At 43.0% G+C, this 18,214-nt stretch overlaps 2 protein-coding genes across 9 annotated transcripts in view; one reads left to right on the top strand and one right to left on the bottom strand.

Annotated features, from left to right (window-relative positions):
- UEVLD (UEV and lactate/malate dehyrogenase domains) overlaps positions 1-2,048 on the bottom strand; it is a 55,308-nt gene extending 53,260 nt beyond the window's left edge. Inside the window, exon 1 of the mRNA XM_049618134.1 lies at positions 1,881-2,048. Within this exon, the coding sequence (XP_049474091.1) occupies positions 1,881-1,928 (48 nt within the window). The 5' untranslated portion in view covers positions 1,929-2,048. The remainder of the gene's footprint in view (positions 1-1,880) is intronic.
- Positions 2,049-2,068: 20 nt separating this feature from the next.
- MISFA (mitochondrial sheath formation associated) lies at positions 2,069-17,819 on the top strand. Of its 8 annotated transcripts, none has more exons than XR_007454985.1 (6): positions 2,069-2,249; positions 11,516-11,734; positions 12,142-12,234; positions 14,006-14,043; positions 14,690-14,787; positions 17,495-17,819. XR_007454985.1 is itself a non-coding variant. In XM_049618401.1 (5 exons), the coding sequence occupies exons 2-3, from the start codon at positions 11,666-11,668 to the stop codon at positions 12,232-12,234; spliced, it is 162 nt and encodes a 53-aa protein (XP_049474358.1). In that variant the 5' UTR covers positions 2,069-2,249; positions 11,516-11,665; the 3' UTR covers positions 14,006-14,043; positions 14,690-14,801. The 8 variants fall into 8 exon arrangements, 1 of the variants encoding a protein (XP_049474358.1); XR_007454984.1 differs by having other exon boundaries at positions 15,186-17,819; XR_007454982.1 differs by lacking the exon at positions 17,495-17,819 and adding an exon at positions 4,042-4,198 and having other exon boundaries at positions 14,690-14,801.
- Positions 17,820-18,214: the final 395 nt, after the last annotated feature.

Below are 18,214 nucleotides of genomic sequence, written 5' to 3'. Positions count from 1 at the left end.
TGTTTTCCATTGTGTGGATATACAACAAATTATCCTTCCTTCTGTTAATGTACGTTTGGGTTGTTTCTGTAGTTATGAATAATTATGCAGGTATCTGTTGCTTCATACACTATGAATTCTCTACGGTAGCCACCTCGAGGTAGAGGGGATATAAAACCCACATAATCAAATTAACAAGACCCAATTGTTCTTCAAAATGGTTAAATAACCATTTAACCACCAGCAGTGTGGCTGAGGCAAGTGCAACCTCCAAATCATCTAAATTATCTTAATTTATGCTAATCTAATGAGGGAAAAATTATGAAGTTCTTTTTCTACTCTCAACTTTAACAGTTCTTCCCACTGAACAATAAATACATCATGCTCCCCTCCTTAAAAAACTTGATAGAGTGGTTCTCTGAAGAGGAGACACAAAGGGTGTAATCTAAGCATGATGATACTTCTCTTCCTACAAGATGATACATCTGCACCTGTCACAGTAGATAAAATCATTCAAGTCAATTAAATAAACATTTCTACTCATGAGGCTTCACAACCCTGCACAGATGTACAAACTGCCCCAACTAAGTCAAATCCAACAAAATGGCATACATGTATGGTTTCTGCACGGGGAAGTTTTAAGGAAGCATTAAGAATCACTTAACCAGAAAGCTGGATACGAGAAAGAATGAAATCTTGCCATTTGCAGCAATGTGGATGGAACTGAAGGGGTATTATGCTAAGTGAAATAAGTCAGAGAAAGATACCATGTGTTTTTACTCAAATGTGGATCTTGAGAAACTTAACAGAAGACTGTGGGTGAAGGCAAGGGGGAAAAATAGTTACAGAGAGGGAGGGAGGCAAACCATAAGAGACCCTTGAATACAGAGAACAAACTAAGCGTTTATGGAGGGGCGGGGGAGAGGGGAAAGTGGGTGGGTGATGGGCATTGAGGAGGAGGAGGGCACTTGTTGGGAAGAGCACAGGGTGTTGTATGGAAGCCAATTTGACAACAAATTATATTAAAGAAAGAAAGAAAGAAAGAAAGAAAGAAAGAAAGAAAGAAAGAGAAAGAAAAAGAAAGCAAGCAAGAAAGCTGGTGAAAAGGGGGTTGCCTCAGAATATACATTGGTGGGAAGCCAAAGAAACTGGACCAAGAGCCTGGACTAACCTGGAAACTGGAGCTAGTTCAGTTTGCCCTAGAAACGTAGGTTAGACTTCTGGGTCAGGCCTCCCGCTCAACCCTTCAAACATTAAGAGGATCTCTTCTGGGCCTTCAAGCCCTGTCTCCATTCCTATATCTACTCAAGTCTTTCATTCAATGCACAGTTATTTAGAAGCCCCTGCTCCGCCAGGCACAGTGCTAGGGAAGGGCAACAGCACCCTCTCTGCCGTCAGAGTTCACCGCATGAGTAAATAAATAATTGTAAATAAGTAATTATTCCACAATGTGATAATCCATACTTCTGAAGGCAAGCGGAGCGAAGGGCGTGATTCCATCTTGCAGGGAGTGACATCTGAGCTGAGTCTCAGAAGGGAAGATTGCAAAGCAAAAAAAAAAAAAAGGGGGGGGGGCAGGCCATTTCAACATAGAGAAAGGCGTGGTTAAAGGCACTGGCGAGCGCTGGGAGCTAAGTCGCCGAAACGCTGGTGGCGTGAGAACTCACACCGCGTGGAGGGCAGGGGTTTCGGAGTCGTGGGCGGAGCCACAGCCCCGACCCGAGGGATGCAGGGCTCCCGAGGGAGAAGCCCGCGGCCTCCCAGGGACCACTCCCCAGAGTCGGCTTCTGGCCAGCCCGCCTCCGCTCCAATCGCCGCCACTAGTCTGGGAACCCCCACGAGGAGATAGCTCAGCCCCGACACCCCGGACCCTCAGACCCGGTCCGGCGGGCTGCCTGCACCTTGCCCAGGAGCCGCCTGAGACTCTCGCAGTCGAACTCCATCTCCATCCACGTCCCGGACCCAGGTTGCGCGACCCAGCCCGTGAACCTCCTTCCGTGCCGGTTCCCGGACGGAGGCCGCCGAGGTCCAAGCCTCCCAGAGCTGTCCAAGGCCACGCCCCTTCCCAGGCTCGAAAGTCCGCCCGCGTCCAACGCCCAGGCTCAGCGGCCGCTCCGCCCGGGAGTCGAACCAGCGCCCCAGCGTGGACCCTGAGCGCCGTCGGAAAGGCGTTAGCGCCCAGGGGGTCACAACCCAGCTTGCTGGAAGGAAACTTGGGGACATCTGTAAGGAGAGGAATAGGAAGGACCCGAGGAGAAGCAGTAAAGGAGGTAGAAGCAACTCGCGCTGTTTTGGAGGAGAGTTTCTAGAAGGGTGTGTTAAATTCAGCAGAGTATTGAGAAAGATCAAGACCAAAAATTGTAGTTAGATTTAGGAAGGAAGAGGTAACGGAACTTCAAAAGCAAAATTTCAGGGAGCTAGAAAGGGAAAATGGAGTCAGGAGGAGCCTTGTCGAAAAACTGGAAGATGTGAAGGTTGGTGCAGCATGAGGGGAGGAGTTGCTTTTTTTTTTTTTTTTTTTTTTTTTTAAGGTGGGGCGCCATAACTGTTGGGAGAGAGAGAGGAAAAAGCTAGGTCAGAAAGAGTTTGAGAACAAGAGAGGGGGTGTATACAGAGAGAAGGCGAAGAGATGCAATTTGTTGGCTTTGTCTGGTGTCCTTGGTTTGTGAATTACTTTCCTGCATTATCCCTGTCTTGAGCCACTGAGCTTAAAAAGTCTCAGAAGATAGGTACTGAAACTGTCAGAAGGGTGTGTAAGCAGGAGGGTGACTGTATTTACAGGAAGAACCAAAGGCTGGAATGCTGTGACTCAATTAGGAGAATAAAGTAGAGGCTGGGCAGTGTATTTATTCATTCACCAAACTTTTGCTCAGCATTGACAACTTGCTAGATATTTTTCTGGGTCCTAGGATACAGCAGTGAATAAAATAGACAAAAATATCACCTGTCCTAAGGCTGTCATTCTTTTATTAGGAGGAGAGCAAAACTACATATAATAAGTAAATTAGATCGTATGCTGGAAGGTAATCAAGTGTTGTGGGGAAAGGCAGGGTAAGGAGATCAGAGTAGTCTCCTTGAGAGGTGAGAGAGTAGGTGTTCTATATTAGAGGGCATTCAGTTCAAAGCAAAGTCCTAAGGCAGGCTTCAGTTCAAAACAGCAAGGGGGCCAGTGTGGCTGGAGTAGAATGAAGTAAGAGGTGAGGAAAAGGTAGTAGGCTAAGTCAGAGAAATAAGGGGGAAGCCACAGATGGTTTAGGGAAGTGATTCTTACAGTGTGGCCCCCAGACTCAGCCTCAGCATCACCTGGAACTTGCTAGAAAGATTCTAAGACCCCATCCCCAGACTTAGAGAATCAGAAACTCTAGGGGGAAGAGGGATTCAAGCAATTATTTTCGACAAACCTGGGTGATTCTAATGCATGGTGAAGTCTGAGAACCACTTTGGTGCCTTTGTAGACATTTGTGACTCTGTCTTGTCACTGCCCTCCAGCCAGAGCCCATCGAACACACCCACACTTAAACAGGTTGGGCTGATTATTCCTTGCAGTGAGGGCGCAGACGCTATGGAAAACCATCGGGACTGTTCAGTAAGGCTGTGTTAGAGGGACCTATCATAGGATTGGGGCTTCGGGTGACTTGGGAGAGGGTTTAATGAAGTGACCCTTCACTTTGGATTGGGTGCTATCAAAGCAGAGACAATTCTATGATTGGATATCTCAGTAAATATAAGATGGGCAAATTGGAACAAGCCTAAAGCAGTAATTGGTAAAGAAGTAGCAGTTACTCATTAGCAGACAGAAGAGGATGTTTGGTATTACATGGGCCGCACAATGACCTTGATTTGTCTCTGCTTAGACAGAATTATGAAGTGGTCTTATTTTGTCTCATTTTATCCTGGTCTGAGTGACCCTCTCTGATGTTTGTGTTCTGTGAGATTGTTTCATCTATCAGGAGAATAACAACATAGCTGTGAGTGCCAGGTCAGCTTCTAGTAACACTGAGAGCTTTCGTAGATGAGTCAGACCAGTTCCCAGATGTCAGGGGCTGGTTTTTTCTTTCTTAGGCTCTTACCCTGAGAGAAAAAGGAAGCCACTGGAGGATTTTGAACAGAGAAGTGATGTGATCTAAGTTTTAAAAGAATAGGTCTGACTGCTGCATTGTGAAGAGACTGTATGTGGGGCAAGAGAGGAAGCCAGGAGACCATAGGAGGTGAGAAAAAGGTAAGAAGATGGAAAGATAAGAGGCCTGTAAGAGCAGTTCAGGCAGATCTAACAAACCTCGGAAACAATAGGACTTCCAGGGCCTCTCGGATCTAACAGATCTTGTCAGAAATCCATTAATCAAGGATTAGAAGTGAGGTTTGAGCAACGTTCTTTTTATAAAGGAACCTTTTATGGAAGACACCTTCCATCCAAACAGCTAATTCTCTTCTGGTTTAGTCACTATGAATGACTTATAGACACTGTGAGCACTTTATGCCAGTGTGTGTGTGTGTGTGTGAAGCCATCATTTCCTGTGTGGAAGGTACATTGCGAAGAGTTTTATGTGCTTTATCAAAGTCAATCTTCACAAAGCTCTATGACCTAGATAGAATCATCTCATTTCTACCAGTGAGGAAACTGAGGTTTAGTGTTCTGTTACCTATTTCCTTGTTTCTGAGATCCTGTTGAGTAAGAGATGTATTGACAATGTTTTAGGAGCGAAAAGATTACAAAATTAAATATAAATACCCATTTTAACACTTATACCTATTTGAAAAGAGCTAAAATGTGAAAAAGAATGCCCCTTAAAAGAGAGGATGTATGGTATAATTGGCTCCATTTTACAGTCAGGGAAACCAAGACTCGGGTTAAATTATTGCAGAAGGTGGTGTCAGAGATCATGTCCCTACTCTGTGCATTTTGCTGCTTCTCTGTGTGTGAAATTGTGATGAAATTTTGTGATTAGTAATCTCTAGCGAGCTAGAATGCTGTACCTATTGGTACTCAGTCATAAGAGGAAGATTGGGTAGTGCAAACATTGGCTGACTTCTGAGAGGACCCCCCCCCTCACACCCAGAAATTGTCACTGTTAGGTCCTGTGACCTAACCAGGCTGAAACTCAACTTTTCCCCAAGCACATCGTATCTTCCTTGCTTTGTGCCTTAGTGCCTGCCTGGGATATTTTATCATACCCAACTAATTCTGTCTCCTCCCCGCTTCCTATCCCCAAAGACTGTAAGATCCTGGCAGATAGCTGTCAAATCTCACTTATCTCTGTATTCCCAGTGCCTGGTATGCCTGAACGTATGCATATCTTCAGTCTTCTAATATTTGGTAAGTTTGCTGAATGAATGAAAGTGTAGGGTGACCACAGCCATAGGGAGAAGATGTTATAGTGAACTAGTTCTCAGCCTTATTTGAGTTTCAGCCTTAAAAAAAAAATCTGTTGAAAGATACAGACTTGTCCCAGAAAAATGTGAATGCCAACATAAGCAGTCCATTTTGTGCTCAATTTCAGGAATGTTATGGATGCACTGAAGCCCATCCCTGGACACTAGTTTAAGAAAATGTAGTTGGTGGGAGCATAATTTGCCACAAACTTTGGGCAAAGTAATGTGACCTACCTTTGACTCTATAACTTGATGTTTGGAAATTTGTCTTAGAGGGAAAAAAGTACACAAGATGCACATACAAAAATGTTAATTATATTAAAAGGGTAAAAAAGACCCCCAAACTAAGAAATGGGAAAAGTATATATTCTGCATCTTTGTTTGCAGCTTGAGAAAAATCACAAGAAGGGCTTGTTTAAAATTAGATTTTTTTTCTTGGTGCTCTGCTTCAGATCTCTATTTATAATCCTTTGCTTTCATAGTTATTAGTCCTATCAGACATACTGTTCAGGGATGAAACCCTGGTATTGCAAATACCAGACACATGTATCCTTATCATTTACTTCAGTTTCCCCCCTTTTTAAAATTGTGATACATACACATAACAGATGATTTACTATCTTAACCATTTTAAAGTATACAGTTCAATGGTATTAAATACATTCATCATGTTGCCCGGCCATGACTCCTGTACATGTCCATAATACTTTTTATCTTCTAGAACTGAAACTCCATATCCATTAAATAACATCTTCGTATTCTTCCCTCCCCTCAGCCCCTGGAAAGACCATTCTATTTTCTGTCTCTGTGATTTTGACTTCTCTAAGTACCTCACTAATGGAATAGAATAAACAGCCTAGAAAAAAAATCCTTGCCTATGTGGTCAAATGATTTTTGACAAGAGTGCCAAGACAGTTCAATGGGGGAAAGGACAGTCTTTTCAACAAATGGTGCTGGGAAAACTGGATAGCCATGTACAAGAATGAATTGGACCCTTATTTGGGGCACCTGAGGGACTCAGTCAGTTAAGTGTCCAAGTCTTGATTTCGGCTCGGGTCATGATCTCACAGTCATGAGATTGAGCCCTGCATCAGGCTCTGTGCTGAGCATGGAACTTGCTTGGGATTCTCTCTCTTTCTCTCAAAGTAAACAAACCTTAAAAAAAAAAAAAAAAAAAGAATGAATTGGACCCTTATCTCACACCGTATACAAAAATGAACTCAAAATGGATCAAAGACATAAGTGTAACACCTAAAACAATGAAACTCTTAGAAGAAAACATAGGGAAAAATTAATGACTTTGGATTTGGCAGTGAGTTCTTGGTTATGACACCAAAGGCAGAGGCAACAAAAGAAAAAAATAGGCAACTTGGACCTCATGAAAAATTTGTAAAACGGGTGCATCAAAAGCCAGTATCCTTTACTTAGACGCATGGAGTTTTTGTTGTTCTTTGACCTACAGCGTAATGTTGTATCTTGGGCGGTCCTTCCACAGACATCCTCCATCTTTTATGGCCCTGTTTTCATGACCTTAAGAAAAGAAGTTGTCATATTTCTTTCTTAAACTAGTTCCTTTCTTGTAAAGATTTTATATATCCTCTCTGTTTTCATACTCTATCTGACCTGGAACACCCTTTTTGTTATCTTCTTGCTGCCTTACTGGTTAACAAGTAAAAAAAACCCACAGTGCTCAAAAGAAATTGTCAAAGGAGTTTTGTTTGGCAATCCCAGCATTGTTTACGGTGGTAAAAAATTGGAGAAAACCTAGATGTACATTGTGTCAGTTATGAATTTATCACCCGTCAGCTCCAAGTTCACCATTCACTGCTTGCTCTTCTCTAGTGGAGCTGGACCTTGTAAATATTTGTTCCTTGCTCGTGGGCATGATGCTAAGTTTTATCAGTAGAGGGCCTTGGGGAGATACTGTAGGAGGAAGAAACTTCCTGGTTCCAGTGTGCTTTTGTCCTTGTGCTGTGTGGCTGCCAGCGGCACATGGGGGGTATCCAGTGGTGCTCACCCCTGTTGAGTTTCAGTGGCCTTTCTGTGGGCTGTTTTCCGTTGAGTTTCAGTGGTACCCCTGCCACTAAAGCAGTTTGCCATCGAGGTCCACCACCAGCACCCCACAGGGTGGCTTCCTGGTGTATTCTCCTAGCAGACCCAGAGGATAGATTCTCAGCAGGGATCCACAAACCTCCCAGAACCCCCTCTGGAGACTCCCGGCAAATTCCACCAGCATCTAGGGTCGTTCTCTAATTGTTAGGTCTGGCCTGCAGTTGACTGGATTTCTCTACCACCCAGTTAGTCCTGGCCACCACATATTCAACAAGTTTTGGGTCTCCGCCCTGGAGGTGAGGGACTCTTCCAAGTTTGTTTCTTTCTTGGGTGCTTTGCCTCAGCCCTAGACGTGGTGGCTGCTCCTTAGATACACTATTTCTGTATTATGTGAAGCTTTCTACCTTTTCCTTAGTTAATAATTCTCTTTATTAAGCTTTCTCTGTGGAAATTGCTGTGTAGTTTCTGTCTCTTGACCGATCTATTCCTCATTAGGAGAAAGAGGAAGTAAGTGTGGAGTATTAGGTAAGAATTAAAAAAGGAGGGGCGCCTGGGTGGCTCAGTCGGTTGAGCGTCCGACTTCAGCTCAGGTCGCGATCTCGCGATCTCGTGGTCCGTGAGTTCGAGCCCCGCGTCGGGCTCTGGGCTGATGGCTCAGAGCCTGGAGCCTGCTTCCGATTCTGTGTCTCCCTCTCTCTCTGCTCCTCCCCCATTCATGCTCTCTCTCTCTATCTCAAAAATAAATAAACGTTAAAAAAAAATTTTTTTAAAAGGATAAGTTAGATTTCTGCCTCAGCCTAGAAAGGACCAACTGCTACGGGAGTTGCCTTCTCTCCATAAACAAGTAGAAAACTGCACAAAACCTATGAAACAATTGTTTTCAGATCTTGCATAAGAAGCAGCAGCATGTGAACTTTGAAAGACAAGAAATAAAGGAGATGGGCCTTAAAATTGCCCCTGCCTACTGCCTGGAAGCAGTTTTCAGACTGCAGCATGGTGGGGTCACCTAAACCGAGACTAGTCTTGCTGAGTTGTAAAGAAAGATAGCAGGGTACACAGGAGGCCAGAGTGCCAGGAATTTCCAGGATGGAGTCCTGAGAAGGAGTTCCACAGAGAGAGAACTCTGGAGATCTCCGTAGGGGTCCTTGTGAGTCTTTGGCTGAGTTGGTGCGTAGATGGGCTCAAACTCCATGAGGCAGGATAACAACGGCCCAGAAACAGCAGGCCAAGCACTTCTGGGAGCTCCCAAAGGTGCTAGGAGTTGTGGAAAATTCCACAGCATCAGAGAACGCTCAGTGGGCATTAGAGGGGCGGTAGCTCATTAGTGGGGATAATTACCCCCAGAGCAAAAGCTGCCTTTTGTCCACCATAATGAAGCTTAAAACAAGCCCCAGAAGAATCAAACTGATCCCAAGCATCCCAGAAGTAAGTCCCACACTACTGAAAGGAATGTAACGAAGTCCAGCACATAGCCCTGTAAAATTCACCATGTTGAACATGCAACCAAAAGTTGCCAGGCATTCAAAGAAGCAGGAAAGTATCATCCATAACGAAAGGAAAAAAACCAACCATCGAAACAACCCCAGAAATGACAGAGATGATAGATTTGCAGATGGAGTCCCTAAAATGTTTATTATCAATCTTATAAAAATGCTCAAGGATGCAAAGGGAAACGTGAGCATGATGTGGAGAAAAATGGAAGAACTTTTATTAAAAAAATTTTTTTAACATTTATTTATTTTTGAGAGACAGAGACAGAGCACGAGAGGGAGAGAGGCAGAGAGAGAGACACACACACACAGAATCCGAAGCAGGCTCCAGGCTGAGCTGTCAACACAGAGCCCAACGTGGGGCTCAAACCCACGAACCGCAAGATCATGACCTGAGCCGAAGCTGGATCCTCAACCGACTGAGGCACCCGGGTGCCCCAACAAAAGAACTTTTAAAAAGACACAAATTGAACTTGAAGAGATGAAAATTACAACCTCAGGTGAAAAATGCATCACATGGGATTCACAGAAGATTAAGACACTATAGGGGGAAAAATGAGTGGACTTGAAAAAGACAGCAATGGAAACTATCCAAAAATGAAACACAAGGAGAAACAAAGACTCAAAAATGAACAGAGTACCAGCAAGCCGTGGGACATGTTTGTCCTGGTTACTGGTCTCCTAGACGTGTACGGGAGGTCATGGAGAAAGGGAGGCAGAAAAAGTATTTGAAGAAGTATTAGCCGAATATTTTTCCAATTTGATGAAGACCATTCAACCCACAGTTCCAAGAAGCTCATCGAACCCCAGATAGAAGAAACTTGCGGAAAATTACATAGTCATATCAAAGTAAAATTGCTGACAACTGGTGATAAAGGCTTTTTAACAGGCACTTACCATGTGATTCAAATACCCCCCCTGAGTATTTACCTTACGGACGCTTATGTTCACACAGAAAAAACTTCACAAGTATTTATAACATCTCTATGCATAATAACCCCAAACTGGAAGCAACCCAAATATTCTTTGACAGGTAAATTGATGAATCGCTATGTCCAGGTAATGGAACATATGTTCATTCAATACAACAGGACAAACTACTGTACAACATGGATGAAGCTCCAAAGCATTATGTTCAGTGAAAGAAGCCAGTGAATGAGCTTATAATTCTCTTTACATGAAGTTCTGGAAAATGCAAAAGCAGATCAATGGTTTCTAGGGGGCAGGGAGGTCAGGGGAAGGAGACTGATTGCAAAGGGGTACAGGGAACTTGTGGAGATGATTGAAATTTTTTCTCTCTTGATTGTGGTGGTAGTTACAAGATTGACACATTTTTCAAAACTCATCAACTACACACTAGAAAGGAATGCATGTTATCATATGTGATTTATACCTCAATAAAGCTTATTATTTAAAAAAAAGGATGTGTTTAGATTTTTTTTTGTTTTTATCCATTGACTCAAGAGCCTGTCCATGATGTATTATTGTGAACAGGAGAAAAGCAAGTTGTGCGGTAGCATAGGTAGTTTGATCACCTTTGATAAAGCAACGCTGAACAAAACCCCTCTATATCCCTCTACGTGTGTACTGATGTTTGCAAGCTGATGGAAGATTCTTTGCCAGAAGGGTACACACCAGGCTTGGTTACATGATGGGGATGGGAATTGAGGGGGAAAAATGGGGAGGTTGTTAAATTTTTCTTATATGTCTTTTGGGTGGTTCCATGTTTTACAATGAGCACCTGTTATTTTCATATTTTAAAAAAGTATTGAAAATAAAGAGGATATCAAAATAATAAATAGAGAGGTGTGTCTGTAGGAAGAATTCTGGTGGAGAGAAGGGTCCATTGTGACAGTACAGGGAGGTCAAAGGGATGAAGATGAGGTCATTAGACTAGGACAAAAAGATCTTTTGTAACTGCTGAGAGCATCTAAGTAGTGGTGAGCGGGCCAGAAGTCATAATGTGATATATGGAGGAAAGTTGGAGATTGGGAAGAAAGGCTCTGAGTGTGGGCCATTGTTTAAAAAGTTTGGTCATAAAGGGAAATTAAAAAAACAGGAAGGAACCACAGCATCAGTTGCAGGTTTTTGTGAGGGAAGGACAAGGATACTTGTGGCTTCTTGAAGGCCAAGAGAAGAGAACCAGCAGAGAGTTATTGACCAAAGGTATTGAAGAATGGTATAAAATGCTGGTGACAGAGCCCTTGAGATGATGAGGGCTTTGCAGGGACAGAAAGAAGAGATGTCTCACTTCCCTAGAATTCAGTTTATTCCCTTCACAGCTGTCCTAGACCTAGGAACACACCCTACCGAATCACTGTCTGTAGTCTAAGGAGCCCAGCTTCCTAACAGATAGCTGGGCCCTGAGTCCTGGCTTTCACATGGGGCATCAGCTGTGTGACCTAGTGCCAGTCACTTAGGCTCTTTACACTTCAGTCTTCTGATTAGTAAAATGGACTTGGTAATAATACCTACTTCCTGTTGTTGCTGTGAGGGAATACATACAAAAAGTTAGTTTGCTACTCAACCACTGGTCTGGGGGCAGTATCTCTGACATGTTATGAGTCTGGGCCATGTGACCAATGATGTCACAATGCCCTACTAGACTTCATCTTCTCCATTAGGGCGTTGCGGATCCTTTGGAGCCACGGACTGGAACTGCCATGCAAGACCTCTACCAACTGAGGGTTTCATGAGTGCACTCCCTTGCCAAGATCTTGGTGAATAGTCTTTCACTGTGCAATTGTGTCTTAGACATTGTTTTACTTGTTATCATGATTGTGCTTGGCTGGATGCTTTTTGTTGGACTTGCGTGTTACATGGGCACATTTCCAGAGTTCACGGTAAGTAATGACCCTGCCTGTGAATCCCTGGTAGTAGTCAGTCCTGGCTCTGACTCCACCTCCCAGCCAGGGTTTCTGACCAAATGGGAAAGACAGTTGAGGCCTCATCACTAATTAGAGGTCAGGGTGCAGTGGGAACAAAGTTGGCTTCCCAGGCTACTTCTCAACTCACTGGGATTGTCTTTAAGTTCCACCCACCCCTTGGGTACATAACATTACTTATTTTAAATTTATAAGGGGTTTGCTGGAGAAAGTGGATTTCAGGCAAAGTAGATCAATGGTCGCCGGCTAGAAAGGGAAGGTGGGCATTGGTGGGACCTCCAACAGTCACAGTCACAGACAGAGGCAATTACCTGCTAGGCCAACAAGTGGAACCGCTTCTGCCTTTAAATTTCTTTCTGACTCAGCCTCCAACTCTGAAGTGGAAAGAGAAGTGGCCCGTTCAGGAGAGCAAGACACGACTGAGGAGCCTGGCTTTGGATGAAGAACCACAACTATGAGTGAGTGGTCAGGTCTGCTGGACTCAATTCCTCCCTTTCCAGAGAACATGGCAACCCCTTGAAATCTCAGTAGGAAGTTTATATTCCCCTGGGAAACAATAAACTGTAGAAAGGGAAGTGGGTTGAGATATGTGGTGGCGAAAGAGAATTCAGTGAGCACTGCTTTGGACAGCAGGCCAAGGCTCAAAGATTTGTTAAGCACATCTTACTGGTATTCTTTCCAAAGACTATTCCTGTCTATTAACTTATTTTCTCACAAACTCTGTAATGAGTTGGACCAGCGTTTTTAGCGCCCCTTTTGGCAGATCCCAAGACAGGTTCAAGTTCTAACTTTGCAACTCACTAGCTACGTGACCTTGGGAAAGTCTAATCTCTCTAAACCTCAGTTTCTTCATCTGTATAATGGAGATATCTCTGTATCTGTGTTTGTGAGGCTTGCATCTGGGAATTCATGTAAAGCATTTGATGCAAAGCATTTACTAAATGCCAACTTAATAACTAAGCAAAATAATGAACGGGTCCACAAAGATTTAGTGGTGACAGTAACCTCAACTATTTACCCAAGGCCATACAAATCAACTCCTTTGAGAAGCTGGGATGCAAGCATAGTTCTCTGGACTTAACAGCCTCTTGCACTCGTTCCACTAGACCAGCCTGCCTTTAGGAGACAGGAATAGCAGTATCCTTTTCACAACCGTCTCCTGGCTTTCTTCCCTCCCACTCCCTTTCACTCAGATCTGGTTTTTCAAAGGTGTTCCCACTGTTAAAGAAACTTTACTCTGAGAGTCTTAGTAATGAACTGGTAACAGGAGCAGATTTTCTGGGAAGCTACTCTGGAAAGCAGTGGTATCAAGTCCTAACCCCAGGTACACTGAGAGCAGGGCATGAGGGTTTGTTTGTTTTTTTCCATCGGCCCCAGAATTTCCATGCAAGTGTTGACCCAGCTCGGTCAGACCATTGTTGGGGTGGGGACATAGATGGAGGCCCTGGGCACTTGCTTAGCTGAGGCACTGCCACCCTGATCCTGACCAAGCCACTGGAAATATTCTGTGCCTCAGGTTCTCCAGCTTTGAAATGAGCAGGACAGCCTAATGCCCTTTCTTCCTTTTCCAGGGAAGGGAACCCTACACGATGAGGGTTTAATTGTGACATTTCACGAAATGTGAGATTTTCGTTTGTTTGTTTTTTTGCAAATAGCCTAACGATAGTCTATAAAGTAATTGCTCGTAGCATACCTAGCCAATCCTCCCAATTAATCCAGGGTATTTTCTGTTTTGTTTTGTTTGCATGGCACTGCTTTTTGCATCTGATTGCATGAAAGCAACAGTTAATATTTTGACAGGTGATGAGTCAATAGAGTTCTGATGCCAGCTAGATCCTGACCGTGTAGAGTCACCAGAGAACAGGGCCCTTCTTTTAAGGGTTCTTTGGCCCCAACACACCAGGCATCCTGGCCAGTTGTCCCATAGTTACTCACTCTGACGGGTCCCTCCAAGGTCACAGGAGCTGATGTCACAATTGGTGTCTGAGCTCTGCCCCCTAAAATGGCCATGGCCAGCCATTTCAGTTCACACTAGACCACGAAGCCCCTCAGCCAGAGCTATCATGCTGGGCGATCCGCCATCCGGTCTGGAATGAAGACAGCCCAGTTCCCAGGACTCAAGGAATAGAACACCACACCTTTCAGAACCACCTGTTTTCCCCAGCACATCCCACCAGTGAGCAAGAAGCCCCACAATGATTGTTGTTTTATGGTTGCTTCTCATTGCAGGAACCATGTGGAAAGGATATAAGTATCCCCCAGGAGGGGTAAGTGTGCTTTCAACTTTGTTCTCTATTCCTTCTTTGAAATGTATTCCCCCAGATCCATGAGCTGAGCATCAAAATCCAACTTTAGAAACAAATCGTCTTTTCTTGATTAAGAAAGTGGTGGTAGCTTACCTGCCTCTATTGTTGCTCGCTGAGAGTTCCCTCTGTCTTTCACGTCTTTCTTTTATACATATTTTCCTAAGAGTCTTTACTCTTGCATTTTTCAGTTTTATATAACCTGGAGGTAGAGAGGTAAAGACTCAGGCAATGCTGTCTGACATGGGTGACCTAGTCTTGTGCTCAGGGGCCATTTTGAGTGCTGGGGTCTTCAGTCCCATTTCTTAAATCAGCCCAGACCAGCAACCCACCCCTTAACTCTCCTTCATCAAGTAAAGTGTGCTCTATAAAATGGTTCTGGTGCTAGAAATCTTCTCTCTTCCTGTTAGACCTTGGATATGTGTCCTTTCTCTGCCTCTTGTCCCCTCCCACATGGCTAAGCCCCTCTGGCAGTTGAGGTCAGAGACATTAAGAGACAGAATTGGACAGAACCACTTCTGCCTGTCTTTGGCAAGGAAGGCAATTACCTCAGCCGCACACTCTGACAAACACTAGAGAAGGCCCACCTGACATACTTTTGTCCCCCCAGACCCCGGTGGAAATAAGCAAAGATGATCCTGGTGAAGTCATGCAGCTCTGAAGCTCACCTGGCCTGCTGTAGAGTTCCTGTTGTTGGTTTCGCATAAAGTAATTGCACATTATTTTGTCACATTTTATGTAAAAAGTTACCGTACTTTTTAAGATGAAGAGCTGATATTCTGTTAGCTCAAAACAGGGAGATGGGGGAGGGTAGTTGGGTTTTAGACGAACGTGATTGGGTGCCTCTGTTTCAGTCTCTAAGACTGACATTAAGACTAAAATACCTAGTTCAGTTTGCCCCCTATTCTGAATCCTTAGGGATAGAAATTCTCTAAAGCTCCTTTGACCTAGTTCCCGGCTGTAGTCTTCCTCCTGAATCCAGGGTCCAGGGTCGAAAAAACGTTCAGAAAAGGCTAGAGATTGCAGCAACTTTAAGCCTATCTTTTGGGGATACTCCTCCGTGGCCTTTTCACAGCTGTTACCAACAATCTGTGGCCTTTTCACAGCTGTTACCAACAACCTTCTGTGGCCTTTTCACAGCTGTTATCAAGAACCGAAGGCTTACACTGTGTGGGGGAAGGGATGTCATTTTAATATGAGGTGCTAGATACTAAATTAAACATTACTTTAATTCTTATGATAAGCTTCTGAGCTGGGCACTAGCCTCATTGAACAAAATGTTACAAATGAAGTTGAGAGACTCAAGTATCTTACCAGCTGCACAGCTCTGGGTTGGAGTCAAGATCAAGATCCAGGCCTTCTCCTTGGCATGCTTTTATGTGCCAAGGAAAAGAGCCAAACAAGAGACTGGAATATCCAAGATCTTGGCTATCTCTTGGCTCAAGTACCCCCTTCATTTGAATAGCCAAGAAGGTGCCTGATGATTCTTTTAGCAGTAACCACTGCTAATACAGGGCAGCATGCATAGAAACAAAAGCTAAGTGCTCAGTCCTCAATATGATGCAGTTTGAGTTTGAGACCAAGTATGGAAACTTAAGTATAAGACCCATGCAATTAATCTAGGTGTTTCAGCCCTAGGATATTCTTCATAAGCCCTCTCTAGGGATGGTTTGGAATTTTCTGACCTTAACGGGGTTGGGGGAGGGGGGAAGAACCCAACAAGAACAAGTACTTCTAAAATAAACTGTATGGAATTTTTCCCATTCTGTGGCTACTTGGGGATGACTGATAGTTCCATCATTCAGAAGTACATCCTTACCACCAAAGTAGATCTTTTTGGTTATGTAGATAACATTTTGTTGAGGACCATTTAGCACACATTTGCTAAACTATTTTTAAGTGGCCCTTTGCACTGAATGGATTGATTTTTTTTTTTATGGAAAGAAAAATGAATTCAAAATCCATTAGCAACACTGTAATCCTGAATCCAGGATACTATCTCTTATAAGGCTTCTTATATGACCTAGACTCAACACATCCCATTGAGCTAAGTGCCTATATTTTCTGGCTCCATGGCTATACCAACTTGCCTCCTGAATATCCCAAAGGACTCATCTTGTCAGTTATTTCAAGCTCTTTTATTACAGGGGATCAGAACCTGTGTTCCTTTTCTTGACAAGAGGAACTATACACCCAGTTCTTCTTCCCTCTGGTTCCCTGAATATACCTCCAAACAGTTCTCCGGCCTTCAGAGTAGCTCTCTTAAGCTGGTGGGGTGCGGGGAGATGGGTCAGTTGTGGGGGTTGAGCAGAGGTCAATGCGTCAGAGGGAATGAACAGGTGTGTGTGTGTGTGTGTGTGTGTGTGTGTGTGTAAGGAAGCACACCCCATGTCAAGTCTGATGAGTCTACTGGGGTTTCTAGCTGGAAAAATGTTCAGGGTGATGAAAGAAGGAATATCTGAGTTTTGGTAAATAAATGCCAACCAGTGAAAATATCAATAAAATATTTTTAATGCCTACAATTTCTTTTATACATAAATTGCAAAACTTTCACCTGTATATGCAAAAGTAGATTCTCTTGCAGGTCAACAGCACCAGAAAACAAGCTAAACTATGTAAATTTTTTTTTTTTAAAACTTGATTTGTCCATTATGTAAAAGACATGATGGATTTAATAACTTCAAAGAAATCTATATCCCACTCTTAATCATACACTAAACACCTGAATATTTATTTTATCACATCCACTCACAAAATAAATAGTAGTCTAATATATTCAGCACATTGAAAATAAACCAACCAGTTTCTCTTCATATATTTATTCTCTTTCCAAACATGTTTTGGTCTCCTGCTATATCTCAGAAATGTACTAATAGCTGCTTTTAAGTTACAAAATACAAAACAGTAATTTCTTGGAGAAAATCTTGGGGTAACATTAAAAAAATGATATTTCGAGTTCCCATAGACTTTTTTTTGTTAACAGTCTTTGAACCTTCTCATGGCACACATGTAAGGCTGTCTGTGACATGTGGTACCCTGGCCTCCAAATGGACGTAATTGCATTTATAGTTTAGAGAAAATACAAAGACAAGTTTTTGAAAGTAGCCTTAAAAGAAGAGTGCCCCTTGCTTTGATATAGCAATATCAAAAGCAAGTGGGACTGTGCAATCAGAGCCATATGAGTTTTATGAAAACTACTTTCTTTTCACATCATCTGTTAGAGAATGCCACACCCATGATCATGTAACATTACAATCGTGAAATAACATTACTACATTCGTGAATTAACATTACCCAATAAAAGGCACATCTTCAGATATTGAATTAATAAAATCTGAAAATCAAAACAGTAGAGGATACATTAAAAACCAAGCACTTAATTTGTAAACCTTTATAAAATAACAGCTTATTCCAGTTTCTTCAAAGGTTTGTGAGCTTTTTGTAAGAGCCGTCAGGAATTGCAGAACAAAACGGAAGACAGGATTTGGAAACAAGGCCAAGATTAATTTAAAAGACTTTCTCAGGACTTTCTTTTTAAATGAGCTACAGAAGTGCCCTTTTATAATGTTGATGCCGAGGAATAATATAATCAACATCTGTAGAAGAAATGCACTCAAAAGTGGTAGATGCCTAAGGACACGACCTGACTCTTCCTGTGAAGTTCTAGAACTTTTATCTAGCACAGTGGTGCCTTTCTGTACAAATAACTGCACGTCGAATAAAGTGCTAGTAAACGTTAAGCCACCAGAAATCTTTCAGCTATGATAAGCACTTGATTGTAATAGATTTTCAAAGAGTCTAAATACTGAAAAAATATATCCCAGAAAACAACTTTTGTAGGGGTGGGGCGGGAGGAAGCACAAAAGTGACAGCAAAGGAAATAATGTTCCAAACCTGTTTTATTACGTGGAACACCACACTACCCTTAAATCAATTTCACTGAAGATATTTTGAGATGGGTGAGAGGCAGTCAACAGGATTTTCTGCCAGTGTGACAATTCTATGTAGATCGTTAGAGTGTTACTCCTGGTGATGAAGACCTCTTTCAGAGGATTCAGCTTCAAAGTTAAATGCTTGCACTTTCGAAATGTGAAACTCAATTCAAAATGAGTCAGTCTTAAGGGACTAGGTCAAA

The sequence above is a fragment of the Panthera uncia genome, chromosome D1 (assembly GCF_023721935.1).
Source record: "Panthera uncia isolate 11264 chromosome D1, Puncia_PCG_1.0, whole genome shotgun sequence".
NCBI lineage: Eukaryota > Metazoa > Chordata > Mammalia > Carnivora > Felidae > Panthera > Panthera uncia.
This window is presented reverse-complemented; position numbering and strand designations above follow the sequence as displayed.